This window comes from Hyla sarda, chromosome 9 (genome assembly GCF_029499605.1).
Source record: "Hyla sarda isolate aHylSar1 chromosome 9, aHylSar1.hap1, whole genome shotgun sequence".
Lineage (NCBI taxonomy): Eukaryota > Metazoa > Chordata > Amphibia > Anura > Hylidae > Hyla > Hyla sarda.
The window spans coordinates 190,485,757-190,512,694 of NC_079197.1; the positions used below are offsets into that span (position 1 = coordinate 190,485,757).

At 44.7% G+C, this 26,938-nt stretch overlaps 1 protein-coding gene across 1 annotated transcript in view; it reads right to left on the minus strand.

The window, feature by feature from the left end:
- DIAPH2 (diaphanous related formin 2) overlaps positions 1-26,938 on the minus strand; it is a gene marked incomplete in the record, with an annotated part of 1,463,478 nt that overhangs the window by 949,312 nt on the left and 487,228 nt on the right. The window contains 1 exon segment of the mRNA XM_056540556.1: positions 6,572-6,686. Coding sequence (XP_056396531.1) covers positions 6,572-6,686 — 115 coding nt within the window.

Below are 26,938 nucleotides of genomic sequence, written 5' to 3' on the forward strand. Positions count from 1 at the left end.
ACATGATAGAGGGCAGGGAACAAAATCAAGAAGACAGGAAATAATACAAACAGACAAAAATGCGGGGTCAGCCAAGACAAGGTCAGGACTAGGAGGACAACAAGGTACAGAACAACAGGCAAATGAATAGTCAGGACAACCATGCTGGGACTTGTATATCTGCATCAGCTGGAGGCACACTGGATGGGAAACACTGCCGAAGCCCTATTTTATAAAAAAGAGTGAAGGTCTTGTATTCATTTTGGGTGTGATTGGGCCTTATGGAAAAAATCCAAATGAGTCCTCCAGGTATTGTCTGCTCTGAACAATCCTGTTCTTCCGAATTAAAAAAAAGTCCTTCACATTAGGAAAGGATAAAATCTACATTAAAAAAGTATTCCCAACCCAGCTTTTCAGCTTCCCGGCCCCCTCCAGCCTGTTTATCGCCCCTGGATGTGGTCAGGAAGCTGAAAACCGCCAATGCAGGTGAGTTACAAAATTTACTGACGGTAATTCTCATTGGCTTTAATAGGGGGTTGCGCTAATGGCATATTACCAAAAGCTACATGTAACACCCGAGTATAAGATTAAAGGTATTAATGGCATATTACCACAAGCTACGTGTAACACCCGAGTATAAGACTAAAGGTATTGATGGCATATTACCAAAAGCTACGTGTAACACCCGAGTATAAGACTAAAGGTATTAATGGCATATTACCAAAAGCTACGTGTAACACCCGAGTATAAGACTAAAGGTATTAATGGCATATTACCACAAGCTACGTGTAACACCCGAGTATAAGACTAAAGGTATTAATGGCATATTACCACAAGCTACGTGTAACACCCGAGTATAAGACTAAAGGTATTAATGGCATATTACCACAAGCTACGTGTAACACCCGAGTATAAGACTAAAGGTATTAATGGCATATTACCACAAGCTACGTGTAACACCCGAGTATAAGACTAAAGATATTAATGGCATATTACCACAAGCTACGTGTAACACCCGAGTATAAGACTAAAGGTATTAATGGCATATTACCACAAGCTACGTGTAACACCCGAGTATAAGACTAAAGGTATTAATGGCATATTACCACAAGCTACGTGTAACACCCGAGTATAAGACTAAAGGTATTAATGGCATATTACCACAAGCTACGTGTAACACCCGAGTATAAGACTAAAGGTATTAATGGCATATTACCACAAGCTACGTGTAACACCCGAGTATAAGACTAAAGGTATTAATGGCATATTACCACAAGCTACGTGTAACACCCGAGTATAAGACTAAAGGTATTAATGGCATATTACCACAAGCTACGTGTAACACCCGAGTATAAGACTAAAGATATTAATGGCATATTACCACAAGCTACGTGTAACACCCGAGTATAAGACTAAGGTATTGATGGCATATTACCACAAGCTACGTGTAACACCCGAGTATAAGACTAAAGGTATTAATGGCATATTACCACAAGCTACGTGTAACACCCGAGTATAAGACTAACGGTATTAATGGCATATTACCACAAGCTACGTGTAACACCCGAGTATAAGACTAAAGGTATTAATGGCATATTACCACAAGCTACGTGTAACACCCGAGTATAAGACTAAAGGTATTAATGGCTGATTCATTAGATGAGGGTAAGGAAATCTAATCGTAGGGAAACCCCTCAACTCTAGTAGGAACCAACTTGGATTCCCCCTCAAAGTGCTGAATGGTCTACATGTACCGCAATCATCCAGACATCCTCTGGTTCTGCTATAATTCTGCAGTGAGCGCCTTGATCTTTACTAACCTCAATTAATAAAAGAAATGAAAATAAATTAAATAAATCAAATAAATGCCATTTTGTTTACTTATTGCAATGTGTTATTTTTTTTCGCTTTTTAATATAGCGAATAATACAATGCATTTAGCAAACCAGAAATAACTTTCTAAATATATTACATTTGGAACTATAAACTGCCCACAAAAGAAGACCTTGCCTTAAAGGGGTACTCTGGCGGAAAACTTCAACTGGTGTAAGAAGTTTAAACAGATTTGTAAATTACTTCGATTAAAAAAGCTTAATCCTTCTAGTACTTATTAGCTGCTAAATACTACAGAGGAAATTCTTTTCTTTTTGGAACACAGAGCTCTCTGCTGAATCACGAGCACAGTGCTCTCTGCTGACATCTCTGTCCATTTTAAGAACTGTCCAGAGTAGGAGAAAATCCCCATAGCAAACATATGCTGCTCTTTAGTAGTATTAAGCAGCTGATAAGTACTGGAAGGATTAAAACATTTTAATAGAAGTAATTTACAAATCTGTTTAACTTTCTGGTACCAGCTGATTAAAAAAAAAAAAAAAAAAAAAGAAGTTTTCCACCGGAGTACCCCTTTAATTTTACATCTCTTTACTGAATAGGAATCAGGCAATGCTCACACGTCAGAATTGCTGCATTCATTAATAGCCTATACACATCAATGGGATTCCGCTGCAGAAATTCTGCTATGTGAACATAACCTTAGCGGTTCAATAGAACTTAATACTTAAAAAAATTCTTTGTCAATAGGGGGTTAAGTATATATTATTTTCTAAGTAAAACAACTATTTATGACAGAAAACATGGCCCAGAGATTACTGTGTGAGCCTCATAGGGTCTCATGTCTAACTATATTAATAGAATACAATATATACTTCAATAAAGAAGAATTTAGGAATTAAATTGAATGATTTTTAAACTTTTTATTCAGATTTTTTTTTTTTTGCTTTAGTTTAGAATTTTTTTTTTTTTTTTAAAGATTTAAACAAAGTAAAAATAAAAAGTGACAAGACTTTGAGGCGTCCCTGTATTCGTCATCTCGGTTAATTGCTCCTTTCCGCTTTGTATACGGGTCTGTATTTTATTGGGGATTTCTAGTCATTTGTGTCGCACGGACGTCATTATTTTAGAAATTTTCGACTTGTTTAATTACTTATAAAACCACTGGAAGTCGTCTGCCCAGCGAAGCTTCACCATCTATTCGCTATAATTGGGCTCCGCACTGGTCACCCCCACAATGGATGATACTAATGTCTCTGTCCACTTCTTCTCTACTCACATTACGGGACAGCAGCATGAAACGTAGGTGTCTCTATCAGACAAATGTGGAGACTAATAAATCATATACACCCACTGGATATAAAAGCAGTTACAACACGAAACTCAAATATAAGAAGAAGAAAGTAAATGATGGATCAATAGATAATAAATAGTGGATAAATGTATAAATAATAATAACAGAAAAATAATAAAAATAATAAATAATGGATAAATGTATAAATAATAATAACAGAAAAATTATAATTATAAAAATAATAAATAGTGGATAAATGTATAAATAATAATAACAGAAAAATAATAATAATACAAATAATAAATAATAAATAATGGATAAATGTATAAATAATAATAACAGAAAAATAATAATAATAATACAAATAATAAATAATAAATAATGGATAAAAGTATAAATAATAATAACAGAAAAATAATAATTATAAAAATAATAAATAATGGATAAATGTATAAATAATAATAATAGAAAAATAATAATTTTAAAAATAATAAATAATGGATAAATGTATAAATAATAATAACAGAAAAATAATAATTATAAAAATAATAAAAAATGGATAAATGTATAAATAATAATAACAGAAAAATAATAATTATAAAAATAATAAATAATGGATAAATGTATAAATAATAATAACAGAAAAATAATAATAATAATAATAATAATAATAATAAATAATGAAATAAATAAATACAACTGCTATAAAAAGCTCTGCCCAAGTGCAAAAATACAAGAATGAGGAAGCGAGAGCAAAATGCAAAACACTACCACAAAGACAATTATAAATATGGCGCATGTTAAAGGGGTACTCCCATGGAAAACTTTTTTTTTTTTTAATCAACTGTTGCCAGAAAGTTAAACAGATTAGTAAATTACTTCTATTAAAAAAATGTAATCCTTCCAGTACTTATTAGCTGCTGAATACTACAGAGGAAATTATTTTCTTTTTGGAACACAGAGCTCTCTGCTGACACCACGAGCACAGTGCTCTCTGCTGACATCTCTGTCCATTTTAAGAACTGTCCAGAGTAGGAGAAAATCCCCATAGAAAACATATGCTGCTCTGGACAGTTCTTAAAATAGACAGAGATGTCAGCAGAGAGCACTGTGCTTGTGATGTCAGCAGAGAGCACTGTGGTCATGATGTCAGCAGAGAGCACTGTGGTCATGATGTCAGCAGAGAGCACTGTGGTCATGATGTCAGCAGAGAGCTCTGTGTTCCAAAAAGAAAATAATTTCCTCTGTAGTATTCAGCAGCTAATAAGTAATGGAAGGATTAAGATTTTTTAATAAAAGTCATTTACAAATCTGTTTAACTTTCTGGCACCAGTTGATTTAAAAATAAAAATAAAAGTTTTCCACCGGAGTACCCCTTTAAAGCTGGAAAACAACTGAAAACATGACCAAAACCATGGTGAATGTCCCCTTAGTGTTTACCAAGTACCTTGTGTTCTTCATTGTTGAAGATTTTGCTTAGTAACAATGGATCAATGTATAATGCGCAGATGTGTGGTCTACGCTTTTTTCTCTACGCTGTACATACTCAGAGTCAGTCTTTTACGTACTTTCTTGTAACACGCCATCCACCTATTAACCAATCGTGTTTTTTTTACTATCTGCATAAGTTCAGCGCCATTTTTTCTCGCATTCCGTAGTTTAGCAACACATGTAGGGGCGGCCATGTGTAATCCACCACTTAGTTGTGGTGCTATTCGGCGGCCATTTTTACTGCAGCGCAGTTTCTATGTAGTGGTGTAACCCGGGGGTGTAGTATGGCAGCAGTGGTCACTATACATTACTACTACTATAAAGTGTGTATACTGTGTACGGAGAACCTGAGATTACATAAAGATATAATGTTATATTATTATACCGATCACTAAAACAAGGCCCCGCACCAGGTTCATGTAGGCCCATGGTCCACACAGTTATGGTGGGCCTGCATGATAACCAGGGGGGGCCTGGGCTTCACAAGGGTGGAGCATTACTTACATTGCCATAGACCCCTACAGCCCATTTAGCCCTGGCACTTGCCCATGTTTTCCTGGTTCTAATTTGGACGATATTACTATTACATTTATAAACATGTCAACAATGCCACATTTAAAGAGGTACTCCAGAGGGGGGGAAATAGTTTTTAAATCATCTGGTGCAAGGAAGTTCTATAGATTTGTAAATTACTTCTATATAAAAATCTTAATCCTTCCAGTACTTATCAGCTGCTGTATGCTCCACAGGAAGTTGTGTAGTTCTCTCCCGTGTGACCACAGTGCTCTCTGCTGCCACCTCTGTCCATGTCAGGAACAGTCCAGAGCAGGAGAGGTTTGCTATGGGGATTTGTTCCTACTCTGGACAGTTCCTGACACGGACAGAGGTGTCAGCAGAGAGCACTGTGGTCAGACTGGAAAGAACTACACAACTTCCTGTACAGCAGCTGATAAGTACTGGAAGGATTAAGATTTTTACATAGAAGTAATTTACAAATCTAGACACAAAAAGCTAAATGTGTGCAGCTCACAACCAAAGTATCCGAGATTAAATGCGGCCAATAGATCGATCCCCACCGATCCAAATTTACAAAAATATATATTCAAAGAATTGACCACACCTCAAGGGGACCACCCAAGTGGGCAAACTGTTCTCAATCTCCTTTACATTGTGTGCCCACTTGGGCGGTACCCTTGAGGTGTGGTCAATTCTTTGAATATAATTTACAAATCTCTTTAACTTTCTGGCACCAGATGATCTGAATTTTTTTTTTCCCTCTGAAGAGCCCCTTTAAAAGGGTACTCCGCCCGAGGATAGGGGATAAGGTACTCCAAAGGATGGGGGATAAGATGTCTAATCACTGGGGTCCCGCTGCTGGGTACCCCCGGGATCTCGGCTGCAGCACCCTGCTGTCATTACTGCACATACAGGGGCCAGAGCATTGTGACATCATGGCTCCGCCCCTCGTGACGCCACAGCCCGCCCCCTTAATGCAAGTTTATGGAAGAGGGCGTGATGGCTGCCATGCCCCCTCCCATAGACTTGAGGGGGCGGGCCGTGACATCATGAGGGGGCGGAGCTGTGATGTCACAATGCTCTGGCCCCTGTATGTGCAGTAATGACAGCGGATAGGGGATAAGATGTCCTGGGGCGGAGTACCCCTTTAAGCACTGCTCCAATAAAGGCCTGGGGATGTCCCTAAACCTTGTCCATATTTTGGTTCTCTGGTATTCTGGATTGTCCAACCAATATTGGGAGTTGTCAGGATCCATTCACTGTACAATAAAGTGTCTGTAGATATCTACCAAGAAGTGGACACAATGAAATGATCCGCGACACATCCTGTTTTGCACCAGTTTTTACAGCTCTGTTGAGTAGAAGACGTTGCGAACCACCATAAGGTACATACAGACCCTTCCTAGAGGACAGTCCATGTTTACTCTACGTTAATATGGGGCATTATCTCCGGTTCCTTACCTTTCTGGTGTGTTGCAAAAGTCTGAGACAATTTTGAAAAAAGTTCCGGATATTCAAATTTTTCTTCACGTGCCTTTACCCAGAAAGAAGATTCTGCCAGCTCCTGAGGTTCAACCTAAACAAGAGGAAGATGGTGGAGATTATTACACGACAAAGTAGACGAGAAATGAGAGAATATCATGGTCTGAAGCGTCATCCGTAGGTGACCAAACCGGTTTACTGCCCCGAGCTTCCTTCTAAACAAATGCCGGGGTCCTGTCGTAGTGGTCGTGACGTCACAGCCACGCCCCTCGTGACATCATGCCATGCCCACTCCATTCATGTCTATGGGAGGGGGCGTGTCGGAAGACACGCCCCCTCCCATAGATACGAATGGAGGGGGCATGGTATGACAATATGAGTCGGCGTGACCATGACTTCACGAAAATGTTCAAAACGCTGGAGAACCAGAGTACCCCTTTAAGGAAGCACTCTAGGGTTTTAATTTAAACCATTTCATGCTCACTCATCATTAGTATTCTTATATTGTCATCTGTTTAATTCCAGCACAGCTGCGTCCATGCATTTCCTTGTAACTGGGTCATGCGATCACTATCCTGACCCACAGAAAATCACAGTGCTTAATGTATCAGAGAGGTGCTTAGTGCTCTGCCCTGCGTCAGCTGACTTCATGTGAACTACTGGATAACATCATCGCCATCAGATCCCTCCCCTTAAGCTCCATCTGTATACTGCTGCTCTCTCCATGGGATCAGGATATATAATAAAGCAGGAGAGGATGTGTATAACTACTGTTGAGACTCCACCTCCTCTCTTTGCAAAGCGGGGGAATTTATAGGAAATATAAGCAGCGTTAGGAAATCATTGCAGTGATGGAATTGCTATCAGTGTGGCTGAAAACCCCACGCCTGCCACATCAGCTAAAAAAAGGTAAGCACAATGCATATACAAGAACCTTTCATTATTCTCTAATAATAGCCTATACTGCACTATAGAAGCAAAAAGTAAAAGTTTCCCGCGGAGCTTCTTTAAGACACATGTATTAAGAAATTATCAAAAATAGGAGTCGTTTTTAGAATGATAAAACCGGCAATTTATGAATTTCTAAAAACGTCTGTTTAGAAAAGGTCAAAATCAAACAACACCAAATTTTAGTCCTGAGTGAAACTGTCCGAGAATAATTTTAGAATATTCTGAAATGGAAAAATAGACAAAAAATTGCACTAAAACAAACAAACAAAAACCTTTCTTCTTTCCCTATAATCTGAGCATTAGTTCAATTAGCAGCCGCCTGTCATGGAGTCTGACGACGCTCCGCTGACACGCGCGCCCGCGGGGGATATTCACATGTGGCAGATTATTTTTTGAACAAATTTTGCCAAATGAAAATCTGTTCCATTCATCTGGATCAGGTTGTTCTGGCAGAAAGAACGGGGATAACTGTGAGGGACAATCACAAAAATAGGACGGATGAAGGGAGATCTGCGACAAATCTGCTACATGTGAATTCACCCGTCTAGATAACACCAGTCCTATAGTCCTATGTACGGTATATACCCAGGACATGGGGATACATGGTATCTTAGCACTTCCTATGGATACTCAAGGTCTCTGCTAACAATTTACATAATTTGACCCTGTAAAGACCAGGACATAGGGACAACCATGACCTCTGCTCCACCCCCCCATGGATACTCAAGGTCTCACTCGACAATTTACATAATTTGACCCTGTAAAAAGCAGGACATAGGGACAACCATGACCTCTAACCCCCCCCCCCCCCCATGGATACTCAAGGTCTCTGTCAACAATTTACATAATTTGACCCTGTAAAAACCAGGACATAGGGACAACCATGACCTCTGCTCCCCCCCCCCCCCCATGGATACTCAAGGTCTCTGTCAACAATTTACATAATTTGACCCTGTAAAAACCAGGACATAGGGACAACCATGACCTCTGCACCCCCCCCCCCCCCCCCATGGATACTCAAGGTCTCTGACGACAATTTACATAATTTGACTCTGTAAAAACCAGGACATGATGATGACCGTAACCTTAGCGCCCCCTATGGATACCCAAGTTCTCTGTTCACAATTTACATCACTTTCCTCTGGGATAACTCAATGATAAAATCTATAATTGTAAACTATTCCTCTGTTCTATGCGAAATGCCAAGGATTTTTTTTCTATCTCCATTTTGTTCCTTTAGAGGATGTAGCTTTGTATAACACAGTGAGTATAAATTATTCATTTGCAAGAATTCAGAGGCCAAGGTGGGATGAACCTGACAAACCAGAAGAAGAAGAAGCTTCACCCATATCCTATAAAGCGGAGATTCTACATGATTTAATGGAATCTATTACGGCTGAAGGAATGGGCCATTTTTAACCGGAGCCGTAGAAGTCATGTTTGTAATGGTGACATCCTCACGTATCTCTGGTCTTAAATTTAATAGTTCTTCATTAATGAGTAAGTGTCATTACATTTCATGACAGAAAATCCAGACTATTAACACCATTTTTCATGAATGTTCATTAAATGGCCCAAGGACGCCCTCACCGGAACAGACAGACATAAAATGTACAGTTACGCGGTAGGATTAATATATTGTGTCAGGCTTCTTCAAGGATTATTTCACATGTCTTAAATATATTTCAATTGTATGGTAAATTAGATAAGAGAGAATTCCACACAGTAGAGGTGCGACAGAAGGGTGAAAAACACATCTGGGTAATATACAAATATTGGAGAAAGGTCCAGACGGGTCTCACAGTTCTGGGGGAAGTGTAAAAAGAGACAAAAATTAGGAAGAACATTACCCCAAAATGTCAAAAAACTGCTAAAAAAGGTAAAAGTTAATTATTGTGATAATAATACAAGATGGCAAAAGAATATTAAGCCATAGAAGACAAAATAAAAGATGATGGTGAAGAAGAAGACGGTGAAGATGATGAAGATAAAGATGATGCTGAAGATGAGTAGGATGGTTAACCCCTTAAGGACTCAGCCCATTTGGGCCTTAAGGACAATTTTATTTTTACGTTTTCGTTTTTTCCTCCTCGCCTTCAAAAAATCATAACTCTTTTATATTTTCATCCGAAGACTAGTATGAGGCTTGTTTTTTGCGCAAACAGTTATCCGTTGTAATGCCATCACACACAAAAAAATACTATTTGTGTGGGGAAATTAAAAAGAAAACCGCAATTTAGCAAATTTTGGTAGGTTTTGTTTTCACGCCATACAATAATTTACGATAAAAATGACATCTGCTCTTTATTCTTTGGGTCAATACGATTAAAATGATACCCATGATAACATACTTTTCTTTTACTGCTTGCGCTTAAAAAAATAGCAAATTTTTTATCAGTCATCTTCTGCTCTGGTCTGCTCGATCGCAGACCAGAGCAGAAGACCCGTGGATGGCGGCGGAGGCAGGTGAGGGGACCTCCTTCTGCCATTCTGGATCGGCTCGCCACGGCAGCGCTGCGGGCGATCCAATCATCCATTTTAGTGACCGCGATGCTGCAGATGCCGTAATCTGTATTGATCACGGCATCTGAGGGGTTAATGGTGGACATCTGCGCCATTGCGGATGTCCGCCATATCCGGCGGGTCCCTGGCTGCTATCAGCAGTCGGGACCTGCCGCGCATGACCTGAGCATCGCTTCGATGCTCGCGGTTATGCATAGGACGTAAATGTATGTCCTGGTGCGTTAAGTACCAGCTCACCAGGACGTACATTTACGTCCGCCGTCGTTAAGGGGTTAATATGGAGAAGATGAGGAGGACAATAAAGGTAAAGAAGAATGTGGAGATAAGAACAATTGTGAAGATAAATAAGATGGTGAAGACAAATAGAATTATGAAGATTCAGTAGATGATGGAGCTACAGAAGATGGCGGCGATAAAGAAGATGGTGGAGACAAAGAAGATGGTAGAGAGATAAAGAATACGGTGGAGATAACGAATTTGGTGGGGATGAAGAACATGGTGGAGGCAAAGAAGATGGTAGAGAGATAAAGAACATGGTGGAGATGAAGAAGATGGTAGAGATAAAGAAGATGGTGGAGATGAAGAAGATGGTGGAGCCAGAGAAGATGGTAGAGAGATAAAGAATACGGTGGAGATGAAGAAGATGGTAGAGATGAAGAAGATGGTGGAGACAAAGATGATGGTAGAGATAAAGAAGATGGTGGAGACAAAGAAGATGGTAGAGAGATAAAGAATACGGTGGAGATAACGAACATTGTGAAGATGAAGAAGATGGTAGAGAGATAAAGAACATGGTGGAGATGAAGAAGATGGTAGAGATGAAGAAGATGGTGGAGACAAAGAAGATGGTAGAGAGATAAAGAATACGGTGGAGATAAAGAACATGGTGGAGATGAAGAAGATGGTAGAGAGATAAAGAACATGGTGGAGATGAAGAAGATGGTAGAGATGAAGAACATGGTGGAGACAAAGATGATGGTAGAGATAAAGAAGATGGTTGAGACAAAGAAGATGGTAGAGATAAAGAAGAAGGAAGAGATAGGGAAAATGATGAAGGTAAAGAGGATTGTGGAAACAAGTACAATGGTGGAGATATGGAAGATAAATAAGATGAGGAACATTCTTTGGATAACGGAGGTATAGAAAAAGGTGGAGATAAAACTGATGGCAGAGGTAGAGAAGGTGGCAGAAATAAAAAAGATGGTGGAGATTAAAGGGGTTATCCAGCCATTCTATGCAGGGCTGCGCCTCTAGTCTCAGAAAGTTCTTTGCTTCCGGGACTGTTGACGTGACATTACCCCACGCCCCCCCCCCCCCCTCGTGATGTTGGGTCATTATGTCATGTCTCCAGTCCCAGAAGCAAAGAGCTTTCTGAGACTAGAGGGGCAGCCCTGCATAGACTGAATATGGTGGAAACAAAGAAAGATGGCAAACACAATAAAGATAATGGCAGAGATTAAGAAGATAGTGAAGACATGGAAGATGGCTGCCACACCCCCTCCCTTATACTTACATTGAGGGGGTGTTGTGTCATGTCAAGACCCCTGCAGCCCACACCTAGCGTTTGGAACTAAATGTTCCTAACGCTGGGGCAGTGAAGTACCCCTTTAATGGTTCTCCATAGTTGATGAGCATTAAATCTTCAATGTAACTAGTCGCACAGCTAGAAATGGCAAACCTCCCAGAAAAATAACCCAAAAGGACAGTTCAGGAGAAGCTGCCCTAATGTAGACCATACAGGACATTATTGTTTATTATGACAGGTCAGCAATAAGATTTATCAAAACTTGTGTAGAGGAAATTTTGACCAGTTGCCCATAGCAACCAACCACATTGTTTCTTTAATTTTTCAAATTCATTTTTAAAAATGATAAAAAGCGGTCTGATTGGTTGCCATGGGCAACTGGTCAACTTTCCCTCTGCACAAGTTGTGATAAATCTCCCCCATGGTCTTCTACTATCTACTGTATAAAAGGTAAATTAAAGACATCAGAATCTTCTGGGAACTAAACCTTCACAGACAAACATGGTCACTTTCAGCGCCACCCTGGCTGACAGGTTGTGTATGTTACTGCAGCTCATTCATTCAGAGCTAAGCTGAGAAATCCGTTTTTGGAAGAAAGCAGCCATGTTTTCCTGACCCCGTACAACCCCATTATGCAGAATGTCTCAGTAATGAAGTCTACGAAGCAGCTCATAGAGTATATCTGATAAAAAATGTAACAAATGAATATAAACCTATAGGAAACACAATGTAAATGTTTAGTGTCGTCCCTGAAGAGCGTCTCATCTGCATTCCTCACAGTTGTCACAATCCAATCTTCAGGGGATAGATTTGCATACAATAATATTCATGACCTTCTCCGCACCCTCCATTACATTTTCTCTTCGGTATTTTCTTATTTTCCATCAGGCTTCATAAATAATCCCATAATTTACTGATCTGCTGCCGCATTATGACATTTTACAGATTATCAGATTTACAATGAATCATCCAGATAAGTAAAAAGAAAGAAAATCATTCTCATCTTCAGGGACGATCACCACCTGGGGGTCCGGAACTGGTCAGATGTCAACCTTCTAGAGGGTCCCACCGTCCTTCCTATCAGGCAACAATTTCTCCGAACATTTCAGCAGAATTATTCATTGGTGCCAGGATCTTCTCCTTCACCGATTGGAACGTTCACCTTTGGACATTTCTCTTCTTATTTCCACTTACGCTATTTGATGGCCATGTATGAAAGGAGAGTAAAATCCGGCACTGCCGATACCACACCGTGGCTAATGTCTTACTACAGTAGAATGTCCCTTAGTGGACACCTTCCAATAGTGGACGGTTTTTTATTCCTCGGCAGAGTCCCATAAGACTAAATGTATTTGCACCTTCTAAATAGGGGACACTCTCAATAGCAGATAAATCGTTCCCAATAGCGGATGCGGACACACCCAATAGGGGACAAAACCCTCCCAATAGAGGTCAACAAGGTTTATGTGCCCTACCTTGTACACAGGGCCGCTGTCAGAGGGGTAGGTCAATACCCCTGTAAAGATGCGGGCTCCTAGGAGGCCCTGGACCCCACTGCTTCTGTACGTTTGCCTGCCACATCATTCACCCTTCCCCCCTCTGATCCCCCCTGCCACTTTATTCCCCCTGTGCCAAATCATCCCCCCTTACCCCCCTGTGCCACATCATTTCCCCTTTTATCCCCCTGTGCCATTTCATTCATCCTTTATTAACCTCACTGCAAATTCCTCACCCCCTTTTTAATACCCCCTTTGACTATTCATCCCCCCTGTACTTACTAAGAGCAGCAGCAGCAGCTGTTTCGGGCACTGATGAGTGACGTTCACGTCACTAGTCACTGCTGGCAGAGACCGCTGCTCACAACTTCTCAGTGAGTGCAGCGCAGAGGACGTCAGGAGAATGTCTAATATGCTGGGAGCCCCTGCACCTGAGCCTGCTGGCCAGGTAAGAAGAACAACAGGGGGGAAATGGCATATGGGATAAAGGGGGGAATGAAATGACACAGCAGGTGGTAAATAGGGGTGATGAATTTGCACAAAGGGTAATAAGGGGGGAATGAAATTGCGGCACAGGGGGATGATTAGGCACAAGGCACAGGAGCATAAAGGAGGGATACAATTGAACAGGGAGTTCAAGGGGGAGGAATAAAGTGGCGTTGGAGGGATCATGAGGGGGAATAAAATGGTATGGGGGGATGAAATGGTACAGGGGGGTTGATAAGGGGTGATTAAATGGCACTAAGGGATTCTACTGTAATATTGCCTTTTAACGTGTTTTATAGGTAATTACACTCTGCAGTGAGTACAGGACAGTATTCAATAATTTAAAAAGATTTTTTGAGTCTTTTTTTCCCAATAAGGGACATCTCTCAATAGGGGACATCTCTCAATAGGGGACATTTTTTTTTTCTTCCCGTGAGTGTTCGCTGTTGGGAGATTCTACTGTAAATCCACAGTATATATGTTACGCCGAGCGCTCCGGGTCCCCGCTCCTCCCCGGAGCGCTCGCTTCACTCTCGCTACCGCAGCGCTCCGGGCAGCTCCACTGACCCGGTGCGCTGCGATACCGTCTCCAGCCGGGATGCGATTCGCGATGCGGGTGGCGCCCGCTCGCGATGCGCATCCCGGCTCCCGTACCTGACTCGCTCTCCGTCTGTCCTGTCCCGGCGCGCGTGGCCCCGCTCCCTAGGGCGCGCGCGCCGGGTCTCTGCGATTTAAAGGGCCACTGCGCCGCTGATTGGCGCAGTGGTTCCAATTAGTGTGTTCACCTGTGCACTCCCTATTTATACCTCACTTCCCCTTCACTCCCTCGCCGGATCTTGTTGCCATTGTGCCAGTGAAAGCGTTTCCTTGTGTGTTCCTAGCCTGTGTTCCAGACCTCCTGCCGTTGCCCCTGACTACGATCCTTGCTGCCTGCCCCGACCTTCTGCTACGTCCGACCTTGCTTCTGTCTACTCCCTTGTACCGCGCCTATCTTCAGCAGCCAGAGAGGTTGAGCCGTTGCTAGTGGATACGACCTGGTCACTACCGCCGCAGCAAGACCATCCCGCTTTGCGGCGGGCTCTGGTGAAAACCAGTAGTGACTTAGAACCGGTCCACTAGCACGGTCCACGCCAATCCCTCTCTGGCACAGAGGATCCACCTCCTGCCAGCCGGCATCGTGACAGTAGATCCGGCCATGGATCCCGCTGAAGTACCTCTGCCAGATGTCGCTGACCTCACTACGGTGGTCGCCCAGCACTCACAACAGATAGCGCAACAAGGCCAACAGCTGTCTCAACTGACCGTGATGCTACAGCAGCTACTACCACAGCTTCAGCAATCATCTCCTCCGCCAGCTCCTGCACCTCCTCCGCAGCGAGTGGCCGCCTCAGGCCTACGATTATCCTTGCCGGACAAATTTGATGGGGACTCTAAGTTTTGCCGTGGCTTTCTTTCACAATGTTCCCTGCACCTGGAGATGATGTCGGACCAGTTTCCTACTGAAAGGTCTAAGGTGGCTTTCGTAGTCAGCCTTCTGTCTGGAAAAGCTCTGTCATGGGCCACACCGCTCTGGGACCGCAATGACCCTGTCACTGCCTCTGTACACTACTTCTTCTCGGAATTTCGTAGTGTCTTTGAGGAACCTGCCCGAGCCTCTTCTGCTGAGACTGCCCTGTTGAACCTGGTCCAGGGTAATTCTTCCGTTGGCGAGTACGCTGTACAATTCCGTACTCTTGCTTCAGAACTATCCTGGAATAATGAGGCCCTCTGCGCGACCTTTAAAAAAGGCCTATCCAGCAACATTAAAGATGTTCTGGCCGCACGAGAAATCCCTGCTAATCTACATGAACTCATTCACCTTGCCACTCGCATTGACATGCGTTTTTCCGAAAGGCGTCAGGAGCTCCGCCAGGATATGGACTTTGTTCACACGAGGCGTTTTTTCTCCCCGGCTCCTCTCTCCTCTGGTCCTCTGCAATCCGTTCCTGGGCCTCCCGCCGTGGAGGCTATGCAAGTTGACCGGTCTCGCCTGACACCTCAAGAGAGGACACGACGCCGCATGGAGAATCTCTGCCTGTACTGTGCCAGTACCGAACACTTCCTGAAGGATTGTCCTATCCGTCCTCCCCGCCTGGAAAAACGTACGCTGACTCCGCACAAAGGTGAAACAGTCCTTGAAGTCAACTCCGCTTCTCCACGTCTTACTGTGCCTGTGCGGATATCTGCCTCTACCTTCTCCTTCTCCACTAAGGCCTTCTTGGACTCCGGATCTGCAGGAAACTTTATTTTGGCCTCTCTCATCAACAGGTTCAACATCCCAGTGACCAGTCTCGCCAGACCTCTCTACATCAATTGCGTTAACAATGAAAGATTGGACTGTGCCGTGCGTTACCGCACGGAACCCCTCCTAATGTGCATTGGACCTCACCACGAAAAAATTGAGTTTTTGGTCCTCTCCAATTGCACTTCCGAAATTCTCCTTGGACTACCCTGGCTTCGACACCATTCCCCAACCCTGGATTGGTCCACTGGGGAGATCAAGAGTTGGGGTCCCTCTTGTTCCAAGGACTGCCTTAAACCGGTTCCCAGTACTCCTTGCCGTGACCCTGTGGTTCCCCCTGTAACCGGTCTCCCTAAGGCCTATATGGACTTTGCGGATGTTTTTTGCAAAAAACAAGCTGAGACTTTACCTCCTCACAGGCCTTATGACTGTCCTATTGACCTCCTCCCGGGCACTACTCCACCCCGGGGCAGAATTTATCCTCTCTCTGTCCCAGAGACTCTTGCTATGTCTGAGTATATCCAGGAAAATTTAAAGAAGGGCTTTATCCGCAAATCCTCCTCTCCTGCCGGAGCCGGATTTTTCTTTGTGTCCAAAAAAGATGGCTCCCTACGTCCTTGCATTGACTACCGCGGTCTTAATAAAATCACTGTAAAAAACCGCTACCCCCTACCTCTCATCTCTGAACTCTTTGATCGCCTCCAAGGTGCCCACATCTTTACCAAACTGGACTTAAGAGGTGCCTATAATCTCATCCGCATCAGAGAGGGGGATGAATGGAAAACAGCATTTAACACTAGAGAAGGACACTTTGAGTATCTGGTCATGCCCTTTGGCCTGTGCAACGCCCCTGCTGTCTTCCAAGACTTTGTTAATGAAATTTTTCGTGATCTCTTATATTCCTGTGTTGTTGTATATCTGGACGATATCCTGATTTTTTCTGCCAACTTAGAAGAACACCGCCAGCATGTCCACATGGTTCTTCAGAGACTTCGTGACAATCAACTTTATGCCAAAATGGAGAAATGTCGGTTTGAATGTCAATCTCTTCCTTTCCTAGGATACTTGGTCTCTGGCCAGGGACTACAAATGGATCCAGACAAACTCTCTGCCGTCTTAGATTGGCCACGCCCCTCCGGACTCCGTGCTATCCAACGTTTTTTGGGGTTCGCCAATTATTACAGACAATTTATTCCACATTTTTCCACCATTGTGGCTCCTATCGTGGCTTTAACCAAGAAGAATGCCAATCCTAAGTCCTGGTCTCCTCAAGCGGAAGACGCCTTTAAATGGCTCAAGTCGGCCTTTTCTTCTGCTCCCGTGCTCTCCAGACCTGACCCATCTAAACCCTTCCTATTGGAGGTTGATGCCTCCTCAGTAGGAGCTGGAGCGGTTCTTCTACAAAAAAATTCTTCCGGGCATGCTGTTACCTGTGGTTTTTTTTCTAGGACCTTCTCTCCGGCTGAGAGGAACTACTCCATCGGGGACCGAGAGCTTCTAGCCATTAAACTAGCACTTGAGGAATGGAGGCATCTGTTGGAGGGATCAAGATTTCCCGTTATTATTTACACCGATCACAAGAACCTCTCCTATCTCCAGTCTGCCCAACGGCTGAATCCTCGCCAGGCCAAGTGGTCTCTGTTCTTTGCCCGATTTAATTTTGAAATTCACTTTCGGCCTGCCGATAAGAACATTAGGGCCGATGCTCTCTCTCGTTCCTCGGATGCCTCGGAAGTAGAGCTCTCTCCGCAACACATCATTCCTCCTGACTGCCTGATCTCCACTTCTCCAGCCTCCATCAGGCAAACTCCTCCAGGGGAGACCTTCGTCTCTCCACGCCAACGCCTCGGAATCCTCAAATGGGGTCACTCCTCCCATCTCGCAGGTCATGCGGGCATCAAGAAATCCGTGCAACTCATCTCTCGTTTCTATTGGTGGCCGACTCTGGAGACGGATGTTGTGGATTTTGTGCGAGCCTGCACTGTCTGTGCCCGGGATAAGACTCCTCGCCAGAAGCCCGCTGGTCTTCTTCATCCTCTGCCTGTCCCCGAACAGCCTTGGTCTCTGATTGGTATGGACTTTATTACAGACTTACCCCCATCCCGGGGCAACACTGTTGTTTGGGTGGTCGTTGATCGATTCTCCAAGATGGCACATTTCATCCCTCTTCCTGGTCTTCCTTCGGCGCCTCAGTTGGCAAAACAATTTTTTGTACACATTTTTCGTCTTCACGGGTTGCCCACGCAGATCGTCTCGGATAGAGGCGTCCAATTCGTGTCAAATTCTGGAGGGCTCTCTGTAAACAACTCAAGATTAAATTAAACTTTTCCTCTGCATATCACCCTCAATCCAATGGGCAAGTGGAAAGAATTAACCAGGTCCTGGGTGATTATTTACGCCATTTTGTTTCCTCCCGCCAGGATGACTGGGCAGATCTTCTACCATGGGCCGAATTCTCGTATAACTTCAGAGTCTCTGAATCTTCCTCCAAATCCCCATTTTTTGTGGTGTACGGCCGTCACCCTCTTCCCCCCCTCCCTTCTCCCTTGTCCTCTGGTTTGCCCGCTGTAGATGAAGTGACTCGTGATCTTTCCACCATATGGAAAGAGACCCAAAATTCTCTTTTACAGGCTTCATCTCGCATGAAAAAGTTTGCCGATAAGAAAAGAAGAGCTCCCCCCATTTTTGCTCCCGGAGACAAGGTATGGCTCTCCGCTAAATATGTCCGCTTTCGTGTCCCCAGTTACAAACTGGGTCCACGTTATCTTGGTCCTTTCAAAGTCTTGTGCCAAATTAATCCTGTCTCTTACAAACTTCTTCTTCCTCCTTCTCTCTGTATTCCTAATGCCTTTCATGTCTCTCTTCTTAAACCACTCATCATCAACCGTTTCTCTCCCAAGTTAGTTTCTCCCACTCCTGTCTCCGGTTCTTCTGATGTCTTCTCAGTGAAAGAGATACTGGCCTCCAAGACGGTCAGAGGAAAAAGGTTCTTTTTGGTGGATTGGGAGGGCTGTGGACCTGAAGAGAGATCCTGGGAACCTGAGGACAACATCCTAGACAAAAGTCTGCTCCTCAGGTTCCCAGGCTCTAAGAAGAGGGGGAGACCCAAGGGGGGGGGTACTGTTACGCCGAGCGCTCCGGGTCCCCGCTCCTCCCCGGAGCGCTCGCTTCACTCTCGCTACCGCAGCGCTCCGGGCAGCTCCACTGACCCGGTGCGCTGCGATACCGTCTCCAGCCGGGATGCGATTCGCGATGCGGGTGGCGCCCGCTCGCGATGCGCATCCCGGCTCCCGTACCTGACTCGCTCTCCGTCTGTCCTGTCCCGGCGCGCGCGGCCCCGCTCCCTAGGGCGCGCGCGCGCCGGGTCTCTGCGATTTAAAGGGCCACTGCGCCGCTGATTGGCGCAGTGGTTCCAATTAGTGTGTTCACCTGTGCACTCCCTATTTATACCTCACTTCCCCTTCACTCCCTCGCCGGATCTTGTTGCCATTGTGCCAGTGAAAGCGTTTCCTTGTGTGTTCCTAGCCTGTGTTCCAGACCTCCTGCCGTTGCCCCTGACTACGATCCTTGCTGCCTGCCCCGACCTTCTGCTACGTCCGACCTTGCTTCTGTCTACTCCCTTGTACCGCGCCTATCTTCAGCAGCCAGAGAGGTTGAGCCGTTGCTAGTGGATACGACCTGGTCACTACCGCCGCAGCAAGACCATCCCGCTTTGCGGCGGGCTCTGGTGAAAACCAGTAGTGACTTAGAACCGGTCCACTAGCACGGTCCACGCCAATCCCTCTCTGGCACAGAGGATCCACCTCCTGCCAGCCGGCATCGTGACAATATATATATATATATATATATATATATATATATTAAAAATCCAATATCAAGAGAAGATGAAGCCTGCGGCACTCACCATTAACCTATAACACCTCTTTATTCCATACAAATGGGGGACAAGTGGGAACACAGGTAACACCCTGAGAGGAGCGACTGCCGTTTCACACGGACTGCACACAATTGTTAGCAGGAAGATGTGTGAGACCCGTGAAACAGCCGTCGCTCCTCACGGGTGTACCTATGTTTCTGTTTGCCTCCTCTGAGATGGGATAAAGAGTTGTCATATGTTTTTGGTGAGTGCCACTTGCATCTTCTTCTCTTGATATTATTTGAGGGATTGCTTTATTCCTTCATATGTGTATGTACTAATTGTTCTTATATTTTGAAGTGGACGGCCAAGGTGTATTGGGAGTTTTTGTGGAGAGCACATGACCTATCTGTGGGTTATGACATATATAGTATAGTGCAGTGGTCTTCAACCTGTGGACCTCCAGATGTTGCTAAACTACAACTCCCAGCATGCCCGGACAGCCAGCGGCTGTCCGGGCATGCTGGGAGTTGTAGTTTTGCAACATCTGGAGGTCCGCAGGTTGGGGACCACTGGTATAGTGTATGTATAGATCCCAGTATATAGATTACTAGCAGCTGCAGCTCAGATTTACTGGATACAACTTTTATTCTATTATGTTTATTTCTATGTATTCACTATATTTAATCAATAAGTATAATTCACGTCTTATGTGCGGCTGACATCCAATAACAATAGCGCTATGTGGACATTTACCTATAAACAAACCACAGACAATACGCCACGGTATGAAAACCTCATCAGGACGGAGGGTTTTCTGGACGGCGGGAATGTAACGCGCTATTGATCTTTTTTCCCTTCTTCTTGCTGCAGCATAAGAGCATAGCCTGACATTTAATAACCGCTCCATAATTGTACCGTTTAGAAGATCACCGCCAATAATTTCTTTAGGGTGGGGGAGGGGAGCTTTATAATCTATTTGGTAGAAGGGACAATAAATTACAGTTAAACGTGATGTGAAGGGGAATGCTTCAGGCCAGGAGCGATGTAAATCTGGTGTAAAACGGCATTTATTGATTGCAGCGATAATGGTAAATCTGAGAAATGACAAGATGTGCGCAGAACCTACTGCAGAAATACAGGAGCGCAGACAGGGAGGCTCATGATGAACGGCGTCTACAAAGATGACATTACTAGAAAAAAGAACTCACAATATCTACAGAAAGAGTCTGGGTATCAATTCACAAACTATTAAAATGGCACCAACATATCCTGTAGGGCAGTACAGAGTAAACACTCACAATTTCTTAGCCCCATAGAGTTTACAATTTCATATGCATTTCATGGAATCTCCCATCAGATGGAAAGATGAACGGATCATTTTAAAGAGAAAAGGTGAGCAGCATGAAGCAGGTTCCGGAACAGGGTCATGGAACACCCGGGACATTGACCAGATAACGCAGGAATGGAGCAGCAGGTAAGGCAGAACTGGAGGACCAGGTAAGGCAGAACTGGAGGACCAGGTATAGAAGGACTAGAGGACCAGGTAAGACAGGACTAGAGGACCAGGTAAGACAGGACTGGAGGATCAGGTAAGACAGGACTAGAGGACCAGGTAAGGAAGGAATGGAGGACCAGGTAAGGTAGGACTAGAGGACCAGGTAAGGCAGGACTAGAGGACCAGGTAAGGAAGGACAAGAGGACCAGGTAGGGAAGGTCTAGAGGACAAGGTAAGGCAGAACTGGAGGACCAGGTAAGGCAGGACTAGAGGACCATGTAAGGAAGGACTGGAGGACCAGGTAAGGAAGGTAAGGCAGAACTGAGGGCAAGGTAAGGCAGGACTAGAGGACCATGTAAGGAAGGACTAGAGGACCAGGTAAGGCAGAAATGGAGGACCATGTAAGGCAGGACTAGAGGACCAGGTAAGGAAGGACTAGAGGACGAGGTAAGGAAGGACTAGAGGACCAGGTAAGGCAGGACTAGAGGACCAGGTAAGGAAGGACTAGAGGACCAGGTAAGGAAGGACTAGAGGACCAGGTAAGGCAGAACTGGAGGACCAGGTAAGGCAGGACTAGAGGACCAGGTAAGGAAGGACTGGAGGACCCGGTAAGCAAGGATAGAGGACCGGGTAAGGAAAAATTAGAGGACTAGGTAAGGAAGGACTAGAGGACCAGGTAAGGAAGGACTGGAGGACCAGGTAAGAAAGGACTGGAGGACCAGGTAAGGCAGGACTAGAGGACATTGTAAGGCAGGACTAGAGGACCAGATAAGGCAGAACTAGAGGACCAGGTAAGGCAAGACTAGAGGACCATCTAAGGCAGGACTAGAGGACCAGGTAAGGAAGGACTGGATGATCAGGTAAGGAAGGACTAGAGGAACATGTAAGGAAGAACTAGAGGACCAGGTAAGACAGGACTGGAGGACCAGGTAAGGCAGGACTAGAGGACCAGATAAGGCAGGACTAGAGGATAATGTAAGACAGGACTAGAGGACCAGGTAAGAAAGGACTGGAGGATGAGGAAAGGAAGGACTGGAGGACCAGGTAAGGCCAGACTAGAGGACTAGGTAAAGAAGGACTGGAGGACCAGGTAAGGAAGGACTGGAGGACCAGGTAAGGCAAGACTAGAGGACCAGGTAAGGCAGGACTAGAGGACCAGGTAAGGAAGGACTGGAGGATCAGGTAAGGAAGTACTGGAGGACGAGGTAAGGCAGGACTAGAGGACCAGGCAGGGCAGGACAAGAGGACTAAGTAAGGAAAGACTAGAGGACCAGATAAAGTAGGACTGGAGGACCAGGTAAGGCAGGACTAGAGGACCAGATAAGGCAGGACTAGAGGATAATGTAAGACAGGACTAAAGGATCAGGTAAGGAAGGACTGGAGGACCAGGAAAGGAAGAACTGGAGGACCAGGTAACGCCGGACTAGAGAACTAGGTAATGAAGGACTGGAGGACCAGGTAAGGCAAGACTAGAGGACCAGGTAAGGCCGGACTAGAGGACCAGATAAGGAAGGACTGGAGGACCAGGTAAGGAAGTACTGGAGGACCAGGTAAGGAAGGACTGGAGGACCAGGAAAGGAAGGACTAGAGGCCCATGTAGGGCAGGACTTGAGGACCAAGTAAAGAAAGACTGGAGGACCAGTTAAGAAAGGACTGAAGGACCAGGTAAGGCAGGACTAGGGGAACAGGTAAAGCAGGACTGGTGGACTAGGTAAGGCAGGACTATAGGACCGGGTAAGGAAGGACTAGAGGACCAGGTAAGGAAGGACTGGAGAATCAGGTGATGCGGGACAGAGGGACAAGGTGAAAGTGGACTGGAAATACAGGTAAGGCAGGATTGAAGGACAAGGTAAGGCAAGACTAGAGGACAAGGTAAGGAAGGACTAGAGGACCAGGTAAGGCAGGACTGGAGGACCAGGTAAGGAAGAACTGGAGGACAAGGTAAGGCAGGACTGGAGAACCAGGTAAGGAAGGACTGGAGGACAAGGTAAGGAAGGACTAGAGTACTAGGTAAGGCAGGACTGGAGGACCAGGTAAGGAAGGACTAGAGGACCAGGTAAGGAAGAACTAGATGATAATGTAAGGCAGGACTAGAGGATAGTGTAAGGCAGGACTGGAGGACCAGGTAAGGCAGGACTAGAGGACCAGGTAAGGCAGGACTAGAGGACCAGGTAAGGCAGGACTAGAGGATAATGTAAGGCACTACTAGGGGATAATGTAAGGCAGGACTAGAGGATAATGTAAGGCAGGACTACAGGATAATGTAAGGCAGGACTAGGGGATAATGTAAGGCAGGACTAGGGGATAAAGTAAGGCAGGACTACAGGATAATGGAAGGCAGGACTACAGGATAATGTAAGGCAGGACTAGAGGATAATGTAAGGCAGGACTAGAGGATAATGTAAGGCAGAACTACAGGATAATGTAAGGCAGGACTAGGGGATAATGTAAGGCAGGACTAGAGGATAATGCAAGGCAGAACTACAGGATAATGTAAGGCAGGACTAGGGGATAAAGTAAGGCAGGACTACAGGATAATGTAAGGCAGAACTACAGGAAAATGTAAGGCAGGAATACAGGATAATGTAAGGCAGGACTGGAGGATAATGTAAGGCAGGACTAGGGTATAATGTAAGGCAGAACTACAGGATAATGTAAGGCAGGACTAGGGGATAATGTAAGGCAGGACTGGGGGATAATGTAAGGCAGGACTAGGGGATAATGTAAGGCAGGACTAAGGGATGATGTAAGGCAGGACTAGAGGATAATGTAAGGCAGGACTACAGGATAATGTAAGGCAGGACTACAGGATAATGTAAGGCAGGACTACAGGATAATGTAAGGCAGGACTACAGGATAATGTAAGGCAGGACTACAGGATAATGTAAGGCAGGACTAGGGGATAATGTAAGGTAGGACTACAGGATAATGTAAGGCAGGACTAGGGGATAATGTAAGGCAGGACTAGGGGATAATGTAAGGCAGGACTAGGGGATAATGTAAGGCAGGACTACAGGATAATGTAAGGCAGGACTAGATGATACTGTAAGGCAGGACTAGGGGATACTGTAAGGCAGGACTAGGGGATAATGTAAGGCAGGACTAGGGGATAATGTAAGGTAGGACTACAGGATAATGTAAGGCAGGACTAGGGGATAATGTAAGGCAGGACTAGGGGATAATGTAAGGCAGGACTAGGGGATATTGTAAGGCAGAACTACATGATAATGTAAGGCAGGACTACAGGATAATGTAAGGCAGGACTAGAGAATAATGTAAGGCAGGACTACAGGATAATGCAAGGCAGGACTAGGGGGATAATGTAAGGCAGGGCTACCAGATAATGTAAGGCAGGACTAGAGGATAATGTAAGGCAGGACTAGAGGATAATGTAAGGCAGGACTAGGGGATAATGTAAGGCAGGACTACAGGATAATGTAAGGCAGGACTAGGGGATAATGTAAAGCAGGACTACAGGATAATGTAAGGCAGGACTACAGGATAATGTAAAGCAGGACTAGGGGATAATGTAAGGCAGGACTACAGGATAATGTAAGGCAGGACTAGGGGATCATGTAAGGCAGGACTAGGGGATAATGTAAGGCAGGACTAGGGGATAATGTAAGGCAGGACTACAGGATAATGTAAGGCAGGACTAGAGGATACTGTAAGGCAGGACTAGGGGATACTGTAAGGCAGGACTAGGGGATAATGTAAGGCAGGACTAGGGGATAATGTAAGGCAGGACTACAGGATAATGTAAGGCAGGACTAGGGGATAATGTAAGGCAGGACTAGGGGATAATGTAAGGCAGGACTAGGGGATATTGTAAAGCAGAACTACAGGATAATGTAAGGCAGGACTAGGGGATATTGTAAGGCAGAACTACAGAATAATGTAAGGCAGGACTAGAGGATAATGTAAGGCAGGGCTACAGGATAATGTAAGGCAGGACTAGGGGATAATGTAAGGCAGGACTACAGGATAATGTAAGGCAGGACTAGGGGATAATGTAAGGCAGGACTAGGGGATAATGTAAGGCAGGACTAGGGGATATTGTAAGGCAGAACTACAGGATAATGTAAGGCAGGACTAGGGGATATTGTAAGGCAGAACTACAGAATAATGTAAGGCAGGACTAGAGGATAATGTAAGGCAGGGCTACAGGATAATGTAAGGCAGGACTAGGGGATAATGTAAGGCAGGACTAGGGGATAATGTAAGGCAGGACTAGAGGATAATGTAAGGCAGGACTACAGGATAATGTAAGGCAGGACTGGAGGATAATGTAAGGCAGGACTAGGGGATAATGTAAGGCAGGACTAGAGGATAATGTAAGGCAGGACTACAGGATATTGTAAGACAGGACTAGAGGATACTGTAAGGCAGGACTAGGGGATAATGTAAGGCAGGACTAGGGGAAAATGTAAGGCAGGACTAGGGGATAGTGTAAGGCAGGACTAGGGGATAATGTAAGGCAGGACTAGGGGATAATGTAAGGCAGGACTAGGGGATAATGTAAGGCAGGACTAGAGGATAATGTAAGGCAGGACTGGAGAATAATGTAAGGCAGGACAAGGGGATAATGTAAGGCAAGACTACAGGATAATGTAAGGCAGGACTAGGGGATAATGTAAGGCAGGACTACAGGATAATGTAAGGCAGGACTACAGGATAATGTAAGGCAGGACTAGGGGATAATGTAAGGCAGGACTAGGGGATAATGTAAGTCAGGACTCCAGGATAATGTAAGGCAGGCCTAGAGGATTATGTAAGGCAGGACTACCGGATAATGTAAGGCAGGACTACAGGATAATGTAAGGCAGGACTACAGGATAATGTAAGGCAGGACTAGAGAATAATGTAAGGCAGGACTACAGGATAATGTAAGGCAGGACTAGAGGATAATGTAAGGCAGGACTACAGGATAATGTAAGGCAGGACTACAGGATAATGTAAGGCAGGATTAGGGGATAATGTAAGGCAGGACTAGGGGATAATGTAAGGCAGGACTACATGATAATGTAAGGCAGGATTAGGGGATAATGTAAGGCAGGACTAGGGGATAATGTAAGGCAGGACTAGGGGATGATGTAAGGCAGGACTAGGGGATAATGTAAGGCACGACTAGGGCATAATGTAAGGCAGGACTAGAGGATAATGTAAGGCAGGACTAGGGGATAATGTAAGGCAGGACTCCAGGATAATGTAAGGCAGGACTAGAGGATAATGTAAGGCAGGACTAGAGGATAATGTAAGGCAGGACTAGAGGATAATGTAAGGCAGGACTAGGGGATAATGTAAGGCAGGACTACAGAATAATGTAAGGAAGGACTAGGGGATAATGTAAGGCAGGACTACAGGATAATGTAAGGCAGGACTACAGGATAATGTAAGGCAGGACTAGGGGATAATGTAAGGCAGGACTACAGGATAATGTAAGGCAGGACTAGGGGATAATGTAAGGCAGGACTAGGGGATAATGTAAGGCAGGACTAGGGGATAATGTAAGGCAGGACTACAGGATAATGTAAGGCAGGACTAGATGATACTGTAAGGCAGGACTAGGGGATACTGTAAGGCAGGACTAGGGGATAATGTAAGGCAGGACTAGGGGATAATGTAAGGTAGGACTACAGGATAATGTAAGGCAGGACTAGAGGATAATGTAAGGCAGGACTAGAGGATAATGTAAGGCAGGACTAGAGGATAATGTAAGGCAGGACTAGG